This window comes from Barbus barbus, assembly GCF_936440315.1.
Source record: "Barbus barbus genome assembly, chromosome: 17".
Classification (NCBI taxonomy): Eukaryota; Metazoa; Chordata; class Actinopteri; order Cypriniformes; family Cyprinidae; genus Barbus; species Barbus barbus.
Window position 1 is genome coordinate 1,931,749 of NC_136745.1, and position 12,772 is coordinate 1,944,520.

The window sequence follows — 12,772 nt, forward strand, 5'->3', positions numbered from 1 at the left end:
CGGGCTAAAGTAAGGTGATAGTTTTGAACACTGGCTGGTTATGTACTTGCTCAAATATTGATTTTGGATCATTTTTAACCAAAAAAAGTTACGGACTGCAGCTTTAAGCGTTATCTTATACACTGTGACCTGTGGTGGTGTTTTTCAGGTCTCCGGCAGGACTACGCCTATACCTCGGCCTCGCGCCGCAGCTCCTCCGCCTCCCTGCAGTCTCTGCGTCGAGGCACCTACAGCGACCAGGAGCTGGACTCCTACAGTCAGGAGGACGAGGAGGACGAGTGCTGCTCTCTGCCGCAGCGGCTCCAGCGCTACTCCCCTTCACCCCACGGCTCGCCCCGCTGCCTGTCACCCAGCACACTAGCCGAGTACAGCCGCCCGCACATGTCCCGCCGCTCGCTGCAGGGCCCGGGGCCCAGGAGTGAGGGTAGGCCACTGTCCATCACACATGAAATGAAAGGCAAATTTGTTAGGGCAAATTACTTGTTCAACAGAACTGATTGTGATGCTGATTGATGAACTAAATAATGGATGCACTGATCATCCAGTGACCTTAATGCTGTGTTGTAGAACAAAGAATTATCATGTGAAGTGACATACGGCCAAGTATGGTGACCCATACTTGGAATTCGTGCTCTGCATTTAACCCATCCAAAGTGCACACACACACACCGTGAACACACACACAGCAGTGAACACACACACACCGTGAACACACACACAGCAGTGAACACACACACACCGTGAACACACACCCGGAGCAGTGGGCAGCATTTATGCTGCAGCGCCCGGGGAGCAGTTGGGGGTTTGGTGCCTTGCTCAAGGGCACCTCAGTCGTGGTATTGAGGGTGGAGAGAGAGCTGGACATTCACTCCCCCCACCTACAATCCCTGCCGGCCCGAGACTCGAACCCGCAACCTTTGGATTAATGTGTTTTCAGATCTTTACATTATTGGTGCTTTTCCACTGCGTGGTACGACTCTGCTCGGTTCAGAACAGCATGGCTCAGTTCGGTTTGCGTTTCCACTGCAGTTTAGTACCGCTTTTAGAGTGGGTGGGATTATTCATTTATTATGTCGTTATAGTTGCGCCACCTCTACTGCCGTGACTCCTGAAAAACTTTTTAATTCCGCGTCGCTCCATCAAACTCTCGCTGGATCCGCTCCTCGGCTATCAACGAGAGGACAGTCTGTACTTCCTCAACAGACAACGAAACAGCCATTTTTGGTTATTAAAAGAAAGGTGCGCTCATTCAAAACAGTTGCGTTCAATCCTTCGCTGGCTGTGCTGATTTAAATTTAGCGGGTCTGTTGTGTTTCGTGCAGCAAGTTCAATGACGCAGGCAGAGATGATTCTCTCCGGCCAATCAGTGATCAGCAGAGTTTACACGTCACGTTTTTGTAATGGCTCGCTTGGAACCTCGGCCGAGGTGGTACTAAAAATAGTACCAGGTACTGTACCCAGTGGAACCCCCCCCCTCCAAAAGTGTGCCGTGCTGAACTGTACCGTGCCGTACTATGCAGTGGAAAAGCGCCATATATTTCTGAAGTTAGCTAAAGACATTTATGCTCTAAAATGTTCAAATATGTGATCATGGCCCACAAAACCAGTCTTAAGTCGCATGTATTTGTAGCAATAGCCAACAATACATTGTATGGGTCAAAATTATACATTTTTATTTGATGCCAAAAATTATTAGGATATTAAGTGAAGATGATCCATGAAGATATTTAGTAAATTTCCAACCGTAAAAATATCAAAACTTAATTTTTGTTTAGTAATATGCATTGCTAAAGAACTTCATTTGAACAACTTTAAAGGTGATTTTCTCAATATTTAGATTTTTTTTGCACCCTCAAATAGCTGTATCTCAGCCAAATATTGTCAGATTCCTAACAAACCACACATCAATGGAAAGATTATTTATTCAGCTTTCAGTATATAGTGTATACATCTCAATTTCCAAAAATTGATGCTTATGACTGGTTTTGTGGTCCAGGGTCACATATTAGTAAAAAAAAAAAAGATAATTTTCCATCCTCATTTTTTTAATCTCTGTCAAAAGCACTAATTTCAAGGGGCATTAACTCCTTCAGAAACACAAGTAAATGTCTGACGAAATTGAATTGTTAAAACTCCAATTAAAATATTTAGCAACAGTTCACTTAAAGCCGTTATATAATATGCATTATAAAGGTTTTGTATTACTCATGCCTTATAATGCAGTATATGATCTCATGAATAATTGTACCCTCAGTTATAATACATTATAATACTTAATTATTGCTGCACCTTTAGAAAATATAATGCATTAAAACACATGGCAAACAAACCTTTAAAAATGAAAACTTTTAAAAATATTTTAACTTTGTTACAGTTCTTACAATATAAATCTCTTATGTATAAATACAAGGACATTTTGATTCTCCATTTCATGACCCCTTTATCATAGGAAATCAGATGACAGTATCAGAAGTAAATTAGAGTTTAATTTACTTTAAAAACATACTGTAACTCGACTAACTTGAGCTAAGACTTGAAACTCAGCGTAAAAAAAGGCTCATTAGAATGGCCTGAATTTACACCGCAATCTTGCCTGTTGGGTAATCAGAAACTAGCAAGCTGAGAAGCTGGATAGATATTATTATTCCTAAACACTAGGGGTGTAATGGTACACAAACATGACGGTTCGGTACATACCTGCAGGGTTCGTATGGCTTCGGTATGGCAGGGGGAAAAAAATAAACACAAAATTGCTGCTGCTTTTATTTTTTAAATTAAACAGTGGTTTACTGTACAAATTGCTCCTTTAAATCAATTCAATATTAATTACAATTTTCTTAGGGATAAAGATCTTCCTCCGCTTTGAACTATAGTGAACTCTTTTGCATTATAAGGTTACAATTAACAACAGAGCCCAAATTTAATTGTAATTTTATTTTTAAATATAATCAACACTCAACTCAAGTTGTATGCAACATGTAAATTACACAATGCAGTTTTTAGATTAACTTCTAAGTTATAAAATGTCTATTTGTTGTTGAAATATATTCATTGACACAGTGGCAGTCAGAACTTGTTCAATAACAGATTTATTTAAACATACATTAAGAAAGAGATCACCACTAGGTAAAGTAAAATGAGTTTATAGTGTAATATTTAGCGAAATGCTCCTCTCTAGACTTCATTTCTCTTGTGAACTAACAAGCTGTGGACACGGATGACTTGTAAATGAAATGCTACGTGACATTTGGTTCACAAGCTGTTTTATTGACGTCTCTCTGCGATTGAAACACTGGTTGAGCGATTACGTGAGGCATGAGATTTTAAAACTAGTAGTAAAGATGAAGGGATGATCATGCTGCTGTTGGGACTGAGGCGTTTATACAGCGATCTGTCTTTCCACATCAAACTTTTTGTTTGAATTTGAAAGATGAGACTTTCTTATCAAAAGTAACAATATATAAAACTGAAAGTTTCCAGTGAATTTCCACTTTTGCGGTGGCTAAAGCTACGCTGTATTTGTTCGTTACACATGAACCGAAAGACCTGTACTGAAGATTTTCGGTACCGTTACACCCCTACTGAATACTAGAAGAACTAATGATAAAATGGAGCCGAATTACTTGAGTCTGATCTTAACACCTCGAGTGGCACATTTCAGCACAAAAGCACAACTTTTTGAAGATGCTGTTATTGACTGTGTTGGATCTGACAGCAAAGCTGCTACTCGCAGTAAAGCACTGTTACTAATGTCACGTATGAAGAGATCAGTTCAGAAGTCATAAAGGATCTTAAAGCAAAAAACTACTTGTTTAATTCCACGGGTCAGGATAAACCTTATAAGTGGACCTTGCATGATGTGACCCCTTTAATGCTGATTGCACTCATGTGGAGAGGAGAGGACTCTGCATGAGTGTTGTGAGTGTGTTAAGCAGGCCGTGTGTGTGGTTTCAGAGGAGCTCAGGCACAGCATGCCTAACCTGACCCCGCGCAGCAGCCTGCAGTCTCTGGAGGCAGTCAGAAACAGCCGCAGCATGGAGGCTAATTTACAGAGCTCAGGCAACCGCACGTCCCGTCTGCCCCAGTCCCCCACAGGTTGGTACCCCGCTCCTTCACCTTCATTCCTCTTCAGTGCTCATCACCCACAAATTAAAATTCTATCATTAATTCCTCACCCTCGTGTCGTTCCAAACCCATAAGACTTTCATGTTCGGAAAAACGGATTAAGATATGTGTGACCCTGGAGCACAAAAGCAGTCTTAAGTTGCTGGGGTATATTTGTAGCAATAGCCAACAATACATTGTAAGAGTCAAAATTAATGATTTTTCTTCTCAATTTCAAAGCTCAATTTCTAAAATTTTACACTTATGACTAGTTTTGTGGTCCAGGTTCACTTTTCTGATGAAATCTGAGAGACCCTCCATAGACTGCAATCCAACTGAAATGTTCCCAGGTCCAGAAAGCTAGTAAGGACATCGGTAAAACAGTCCACGTGACATCAAGGGTTCAACTGTAATTTTATGAAGCTATGAGAATATTTTGTGAGCAGAGAAAACAAAAATAACTTTATCCACACAAAAAGTATTCTCGTAGCTTCGCAAAATTGAAGTTGAACCACTGATGACACGTGGACTGGACCTGGGAACATTGCAGTTGTGTTGCGGTCTATGGAGGGTCAGAGAGCTCTCGGATTTCATCAGAAATATCTTAATTTGTGTTCCGAACGCGAAGGTCTTACTTGCTTGGAATGACATGAGGTTGAGTAATTAATGACTGAATCTTAATTTTTGGGTGAACTATCCCTTTAACACTCTCTCATGATCACCAGCGTCCACAACCCCCTGCACGTGTGTGTGTGTGTCTGGTTTCTGTGTGATCACTCCCTCACTCTAAACCATTGTTGAACTGACAGTACGCTGTTGGGTCAGTTTCTCCTCCCATCCCATCCTTTCTCTCTCTCTCACGCCGTTAGTCTGTTCCTAAAACCTGTTTAACTGGTCCTGGCAGTTTGAGAAGTTCAGAAGATAGCGTCACTGTCACACAAGTCATGTGTTCAGCAGAAGGTCTGGACTAAATCTCAGCTTTCATTGGCCTAAGAGGCCATCTGACAGACATGTCACAGCCAATCACAGTTTAGTTCAGCGTCATGTTTTGGATAATGTTTAGTCCATGATGGTTTTCTTCTTCTGTGAGGGGGTTTGGCGTCACAACGGTTTTATTTCCAGATGGACCATTAAAGAACGCGACAGGCATCTCCTAGAAATCCTGTAGAATTCATCCCATCAGATGATGACTTTGAAACTCCCAAAGTGTTTCCCATTTTGTGTGCCTTATGCGTCTAACGTTCAGCAAACCATCCATGGTGGAGACTTAGACTAGCAACATCCTGGTTTCCTCAACAAAAACCAAAATGATTTTTTTCATGGGCTTCTGGATTATTGTGAAAAATAAGCTCTGTGAACAACAAAACTTTGATTCTCACATGTTCAGCATAATCTTCACAAATGGAGCTGGGTTTTGACATTTCATGATTCAATTTGATTCTGACTTACAAGCTTTCAATTTGATTTTCGATTCATTTCAATTCAATGTAGATCATTCTGGATATATCAGGTACAGTACAAACCAAATTTTCTCAAGGAAAAAGAAATCTCTTAACTAAAACTGTAAAATATACACGAGAGTCAGTTGGTACTACATTGCTATAACATTAAAAGTTAAAATGTGCTTATTTATATACAAATACTTAAATTACACTCATTGCAGTTTTTTTTATAATAGTAAACATTACATAATTATATTTCTACTCCAATTTGTTTAAACATTTAAGTGGTGGCTGTCATAAAAACAACGGATTTATTCAAACTTAAATTAAACATCGAAGAACAGTAAAAATTACAATTAATATATTATATGGGGCATATATTTAGCAAAATGCTCTTCTCTAGAGTTCATTTCTCGATCTGACTAACGAGTTTATGGTCACAATGTTTTTTTCATATTGTTTAAAAGCAGTTACATTGACGTCTTTCTGCGGTTGAAACACTGATTGAGAGATTATATGAGAGAGGGTACGGATTTCAGCAAATTGTAGTCTTTTATCATACCTTCAGATATTCATTCATGTTTATTTTGCACTGTAACTGCATTAAAGAGATGATCTTTAATGCAGAGGCCTCGTAGTAAATAAAGGCCTTGTAGCTTCTCATTAGCCGCCGGGTTTTTGGCAACAAGGGAAAACAACACACTGGATTTTGTTTACACAACAGTAAAGAACGCTTACAAGGCTGTACCCCGCCCCCACCTCAGGTACTCGGACCACATCACTGTTATGCTAATCCCAGCATACAGACCACTTCTCAAACTCGCCAAACCGGTTCAAAAGCAGATCACAGTATGGCCAGACAATACCACCTCAGCACTACAGGACTGCTTCCAGGACACAGACTGGAACATGTTTAAAGCGGCAGCCACCTACAACAACCACACAGACCTGCATGAGTACACTGAAACTGTGACTGCTTACATCAAAAAGTGCACTGATGATGTGACAGTCACCAAGACCATCACCACACGTGCAAACCAGAAGCCATGGACGACAGCAGAGGTTCGTGGGATGCTAAAGACCAGAGATGAAGCATTCAGATCAGGAGATAAAGCAGCCCTCAAAACAGCAAGAGCCAATCTGTCCTGTGGCATCAAAAATGCAAAATGGTCATATGCTCAAAAAATCAACAATCACTTCACAGACAGCAGAGACACATGGAGCCTGTGGCAAGCCATTCAGACCATCACTGACTACAAGCCCCCGCCACAGGCCTGTGATGAGGACACATCCCTCCCCGATGCACTCAACCACTTATGGTCCTTATGTTAGAATGCTGTTCATTGACTTCAGCTCGGCATTCAACACAATAATCCCACAACAGCTCATAAATAAACTAAACCTGGTGGGCCTTAACAATTCCCTGTGTAATTGGATCCTGGACTTTCTAACCAGAAGACCTCAGTCAGTCCGTGTCGGCCACAACACCTCAAGCACTACCACACTGAGCACAGGTGCCCCACAAGGCTGTGTGCTCAGCCCGCTGCTCTTCACACTGCTGACCCACGACTGCACTGCCAAGTTCAGCTCCAACCACATCAAGTTTGCTGATGACACAACAGTGGTAGGTCTCATCAGCAACAACGATGAAACGCACTACAGAGAGGAAGTGTCACAATTACACAATGATTTTCCTGTGGACCATGCCCCTTTTCTTCTGTCATATATAACAGCATGTGTTTATAGGTAGCTGTCCCTTTAAGACCGAATGCACAGATCCAATATAATGATACACATGCTATTTCTTTCTAACTTGTTTTCGTTCACTGAAGATGAGTGACTGCGTTATCGAGAATGATTGAGACGTCCATTTTCACATAATTCTGTATGTATGCGTCTGTTCAAACACAAGGAAATGCGAATGAAGAATGAACTCGGTGTTCACGCGCGCTTCTAAATCTGTGCGCGGGCGCCGTGTCCGGCAGCTGTGGCCACAGAAATCAGCGCACGGACCGTGAAATAAGTTCTATTCGCCTCGTCTTGCGCTGGAATGGCTTAAAATGTAAATTGGCAAGATAAAACACATACAAATGATAAACGTTCACCGCCTAATTAGCACCAAAACAGCATTTGTTTCAATAGTGTAATAAAATGGTAAGAATGTGAAATCTGAGACTTTTTCTTAGCAAAAACACACCATAAAGCTTTGCTAATTAAAATGCAACTTATTGGATGGGAGGTGTGCTACAATGTTCCGTTCATTAACTGTAAACAGGCTAGACTACTACTATTGAAGAATCAGTAATGTTTCGTAAAAATGAAAATCAATTAAAATCAAGAAATCTATTTTTGACCCAGCCTTATTCACAAATGAGCACAACTTTTTTGTATTTTAAAGCCTAAGTACAATTGCCAGAAGTAACAATGCTAAATGTAGGCTATAAAAGAACACCAGTCACGTGACTTCAGTGTCACCAGCATTAAGGCCCAAGTATACTTTTTTTTTTTTTTTTTTTATGCATACAGTCGTATACATAGCCTTTCAAAGTATAGACCATTTGAGGTGTACATGAATGCAGGCGGTCGACACATACACTTTAAAAAGTGTCGTCTTTCTCCAGTGTCTGCTCTGTTTTTCTCCAGAAGTTATAAACGATCAAAATGTCTGTACTCATTCTTTCATAACTCTCACACAAGCGTTTGCCAATGCTCTGTTGTTGTTGCAGTCGCAGCATCTTTTTAGTTTCGTTTTCTACTGTGAAACATTGGCCTGGGCAAGTGCTGCCACCTTGTGGAACAACTGATTAGTGCAAAACCAAAGTATTGTGCATGTGTGACCTGAAAACTACGCAGTTACAAATGGTGCGCATACAGAGAATGCACATACTATTCTGGTGATGAAATTTGCGTTACGGATACTGTACACTCACCCTCACGTATGCGTAAAAACAGAAGTATACTTTGGCCTTTAAACTCCTAAAAGTGGACTAGTGAGTAGATCAGACCTGTTTGGTATGAAGACGTTTAATGTCCCTACAAACCTCTGTTGTCCCAGTTAGCAACAGCCTTTTTCAAGGCAAGTAAAAGCTTTAAAAAAATCACAAGGGGAATTTACTAAAATAAAATAAAACGCAAAAACATCTTGAGCTTGTGTTTATAGACCTTGATTTAGGCATTTAACCAAAAACTCATTCAATAAACCTACTGACTTAAATACAATGCAAGCAGAAGTGCTAAAATACTAAACTCATTTCCAAATTTTTGCCTACATAATCCCTGTGGCACTCAATATCAGAGGTGTAGTTTGACTTCATCTCTATTACTAATAGTTGGGGTGGTGATGGCGCAGTGGACAAGACACATGCCAATGTGTCCCTGAGCAAGACACTTAACCCCTAGTTGCTCCAGAGGCGTGCGACCTCTGACATATATAGCAATTGTAAGTCGCTTAGGATAAAAGCGTCAGCTAAATGAATAAATGTAAATGTAATAGTTATGTGACATGAATGTGGGTTAGTTTCAGCCTACAGCCAGCTCGTGTCCTTTGGGAGTTTGGTTTAGAACTCAATGCTCAGTGCTCAATGTTTAGGCTCTGATCTCTTCAGTGCACCCAAAGAAGAGTCCATCTTGTGTCTTTCCTCCTGCTCTTCTCTCTGGATATCCTGGGGCTGCTGCGTGTTATCAGGTTTCCTAGCCTCATTGAGTGCCCTCTTGTGAGTGCGGAGAATAAGATCTTTTACACACACCAGTCTCTCCTGGAGGTCGCCCAAAGTTTTCCCTCAGGGAATAATGTCTTCAGTCACTCGCTTTGAGACTGTTGCCTTGGACAGAAGCTTGTTCATCAGATGGCATCCAGCTTTTCTTGAGTATTTCACCACAACCAAGACATCTTCCAGCTCAACGTTTCCCTCCAACGGTCCTGGTCAAAAGTGAGGAACAGATCAGGGTTTATTAAGGAAAACAACTAATGTGAAAATGTTCTCATGTGAACAGCAACTGAAGAAAACTTTACGGCAACAAGTCAACATTATTGAAATAAAAATGTACAGAATCATGGTAAATATGTATTTATTAAAGGCACAAATCATATTAACTGCTTTGTCATAATTGCATCACTGAATTAGATCATGTTTGTGAATTCCTGGAAAATCTCTCACAGACACAGACACATGTCCTCATAAGTCACCTTCTCCTTGTAATATCTATCATACCCATGTCATACAAATTTGTGTCCTCATATGTCACAAACACATGCATTTTCCAAAAGTGTCTCTTGGTTTTCTTGTCCAGTGCTGTACTTCTGAAGCATTAGGGATTTTTGTGGGTTTTCTGTAGATGGATGCACTTGAATATGTTAAGCTGCAAAAAAGGGATGCATTCAGGAACATTTTTAATGCACAATGCCATTTTCTAAATCATTTTTAGGAGCATTTTGGAAACTGTTCTGCACGTCTTTTAAAATAAGGGCTATGTTTCTGCTTGCCTGGGCAGAATAATGGCTTGTGATTCTGTCACTACAGCTATGAACCTGTTTCTTGGATTTTTGTCAGTGTGAAAGTCTCTTACACTTTATGTAAAATTTAGACTGTTGGGTAAAACACACAATCTTGTATATTTTCAATGTTCGTATAATTGCTGTGGGTGTTTGTGATTGGCTGCTCTTGTAGGTGTATCATCTGCGAGGATGAGGGCTGATGGCCAGTCCCCTCTCTATCTGCGGACTCCCATGAAAGCCCTGAGCCCCGTCAGCTCTATGTCTGCGCTGCGACAGCAGGCCAAAGGGCCAGCGAGTGCCCAGGGAGGGATGAGGAGGGTGCAGTCGCCCGGTCCCAACAATGGGGCATCATACTCCGGCTCCAGGACTGCTGCTGTCGCCCGGCAAACACCAGGAAGAGGCTTGACCCCCACTTCACCTTCGTCCAGAAGCAGACTTCCACAGACGCCCAGGAGGTGAGTCAAGATCAGCCAGGGGTGAGTTTCCCGTACAGTATGGCTGTCCTCGACTAAGGATTTTTCTGGTCGACTAGTAGTCGTTCATTTTAAGCATTAGTCGACTAATCACACATTTACTAAAGTGCCCCTATTATGCCTTTTTGAATATCACCTTTCATGCAGTATGTGAACACAAACTTTCTGCAAAGTTGTGAAGCCGAAAGTGCACGATATATAAAGTTCGCCTAAATGAGTCTGTCAAGGAATTTGAATTTTATTCTGTTACGGCTGTACGTCACAAAGTAACACATTTGCATAATGTCCACCCATGGGCTGTCATTCGCGCTGTACGCAGTAAACCAATCACAAAGGACTGCGCCATCTGACCAATCACAGCAGCGAGAGCTCACAGAAAGGAGGGGTTTAGAGAGACTGATTCATTGAACTGCGAGTCGTTTAGGAATCATTTAGAAATGAGGTAAAATTAAAGCTATTTTTTGAGAAAACTAGTGTTTTTTGACCTTGGATGCATGTAAACCTGTTTTAGGAGACTCATAAAACAATATTAGCAACCTTAAAAATGGCACAATAGGGGCACTTTAATAAACCATTTAAATCATTATTATGAGCCTTTAATAAGCGCTCAAACACACGCATAAAGCTTGCCACAGCGCACCGGCACAAGTAATGATTATGAATGTGTCAGGGTTAAACAGTAAGGAGACTGCATTAATATTTTGATAAACTAGTGCTGTCTTTGTTTTCGGGTTAAGAGATGAAGTCGGCGACACTGACTCATCTCCGCAGTGGATGCACCTGTATGCATGTTTCATACGGATTACATAATCTGAGAATATTTGTTTTCCATTTAAATTGTTTCATTGGAAAGTAGACATTTCACTCTCTATAGAAATATTTTTTTGCTTTCATTACTTCACAAAAGCCCAATGTTTTGTATAGTGCACACAAACAAACGTAAAGTCTTTACAGATTCGAAAGATGTATTACTCTTATCTGTATGACCAGAAATGAGGGAGTATTTTAAGAGCAAGTGAGCGCACGACGCCTTCATCTGTCCTGCAGTGAGCGCTGTTCAGATACTATACTCCACAGACACATTTCTCTGGGTTCACATTAGATTAACAGGGCCACTGTTAATGGAGTAATAACTTCTGCTATTTAACCAATTAGAGATCTCTGAGATGCTGCTGTATCGAACATGACACCTGATGACTAATTTACAGTTTTTTGTTCCTGTAATTTAGCTTAATTTGATGTTTGATTCATCGTGAAAGCTCTGTGGAACTAAGGTTAGTTTTCTCTGTAGCAGATCACTGGGAATGACCAAACCGTGCGCTCCCATCGCTGATGAATCCTGGAAAGAGGGATGTTACTGAAGCCCTGAGAACTTCAGCTGTTTTCCTCCAAATCCATGAAAAGCTGCAAAAGACACGGCAGAGAAAAATCAACTCAAGAGTCCCTAAAACCGGAGCCTCCATAATGAGAGGAACAACGGATCAGACACAGTTTGTGTTCAAAGACTACAACAAATTGTAATATTGGCTTGATTTTCAGATATCAATATACTTTTATTTTCATGAGAATGGGGAAGTATGAGAAGTTGAATAATGAAAAGGTTTGATGTCCTGTAATACTTGTTTTTGTGAAACAATGTGTGGGATTTAATTCCTAAATGCTGTGGAGTAACCTGATGTTGATTTTGCATGTTTATCTATTTTTAGAAATGAAGGATATATGATTATTTGGGGGGGTGAGTTTTTAATTTGATGAAGGAATTGTTGTATTCTGTAAAGCAAGAAATGTGTCTTTTTTTTGTATCGCCAAGACATAAACGCAGCAATAGTTTTCACAAAACTTGACCTCCGAGAAGACAATTTTAATATTTTTATGTTAATGTGCCAGGTGCATTACTACTGCAACACTGTTCCTTAATTCAGAGAGTGCTTGACTATACATTGTGATGCCTGTATAGTGGAGGTGTAAATATGCACTAAGCCAGTCAAATTGGAAATATATGAGTATGCAATGATAATGGAGTGCCTCAGAAAATCAATAAATCAATTTCAGCAATAAACCAAACAGAAGAGCTTCTTATTCACTCCTCTGCAGGGCAAGTAACACACACGGCTTTATGTTATCAGAAGTAGCCAAAATGCATTTGCAGTACATGTTTTGTTTGAAGGTGTAAATACAATATAATGCTAATAAATGCACTGTAACTTATTTCGGAAGAAAGCGCGATGTTGTCTATGAGGTGACGTATAAGCGTGCTG

The 12,772-nt window shown here is 40.5% G+C and overlaps 1 protein-coding gene across 3 annotated transcripts in view; it reads left to right on the plus strand.

Moving 5' to 3' along the window:
* The window catches only part of LOC306883039 (SLAIN motif-containing protein-like), a 33,426-nt gene extending 20,851 nt beyond the window's left edge, over window positions 1-12,575 (plus strand). Inside the window, exons 6-9 of one of the 3 annotated variants that reach the window (XM_079438101.1) lie at window positions 149-424; window positions 3,955-4,095; window positions 10,214-10,496; window positions 11,806-12,575. In XM_079438101.1, the coding sequence (XP_079294227.1) occupies window positions 149-424; window positions 3,955-4,095; window positions 10,214-10,496; window positions 11,806-11,875 (770 nt within the window). In that variant the 3' untranslated portion in view covers window positions 11,876-12,575. Of the gene's footprint in view, window positions 1-148; window positions 425-3,954; window positions 4,096-10,213; window positions 10,518-11,805 lie in introns of all 3 variants that reach the window. The other 2 variants (XM_079438103.1, XM_079438102.1) reach the window with 2 other exon arrangements.
* The last annotated feature ends 197 nt before the right edge of the window (window positions 12,576-12,772 follow it).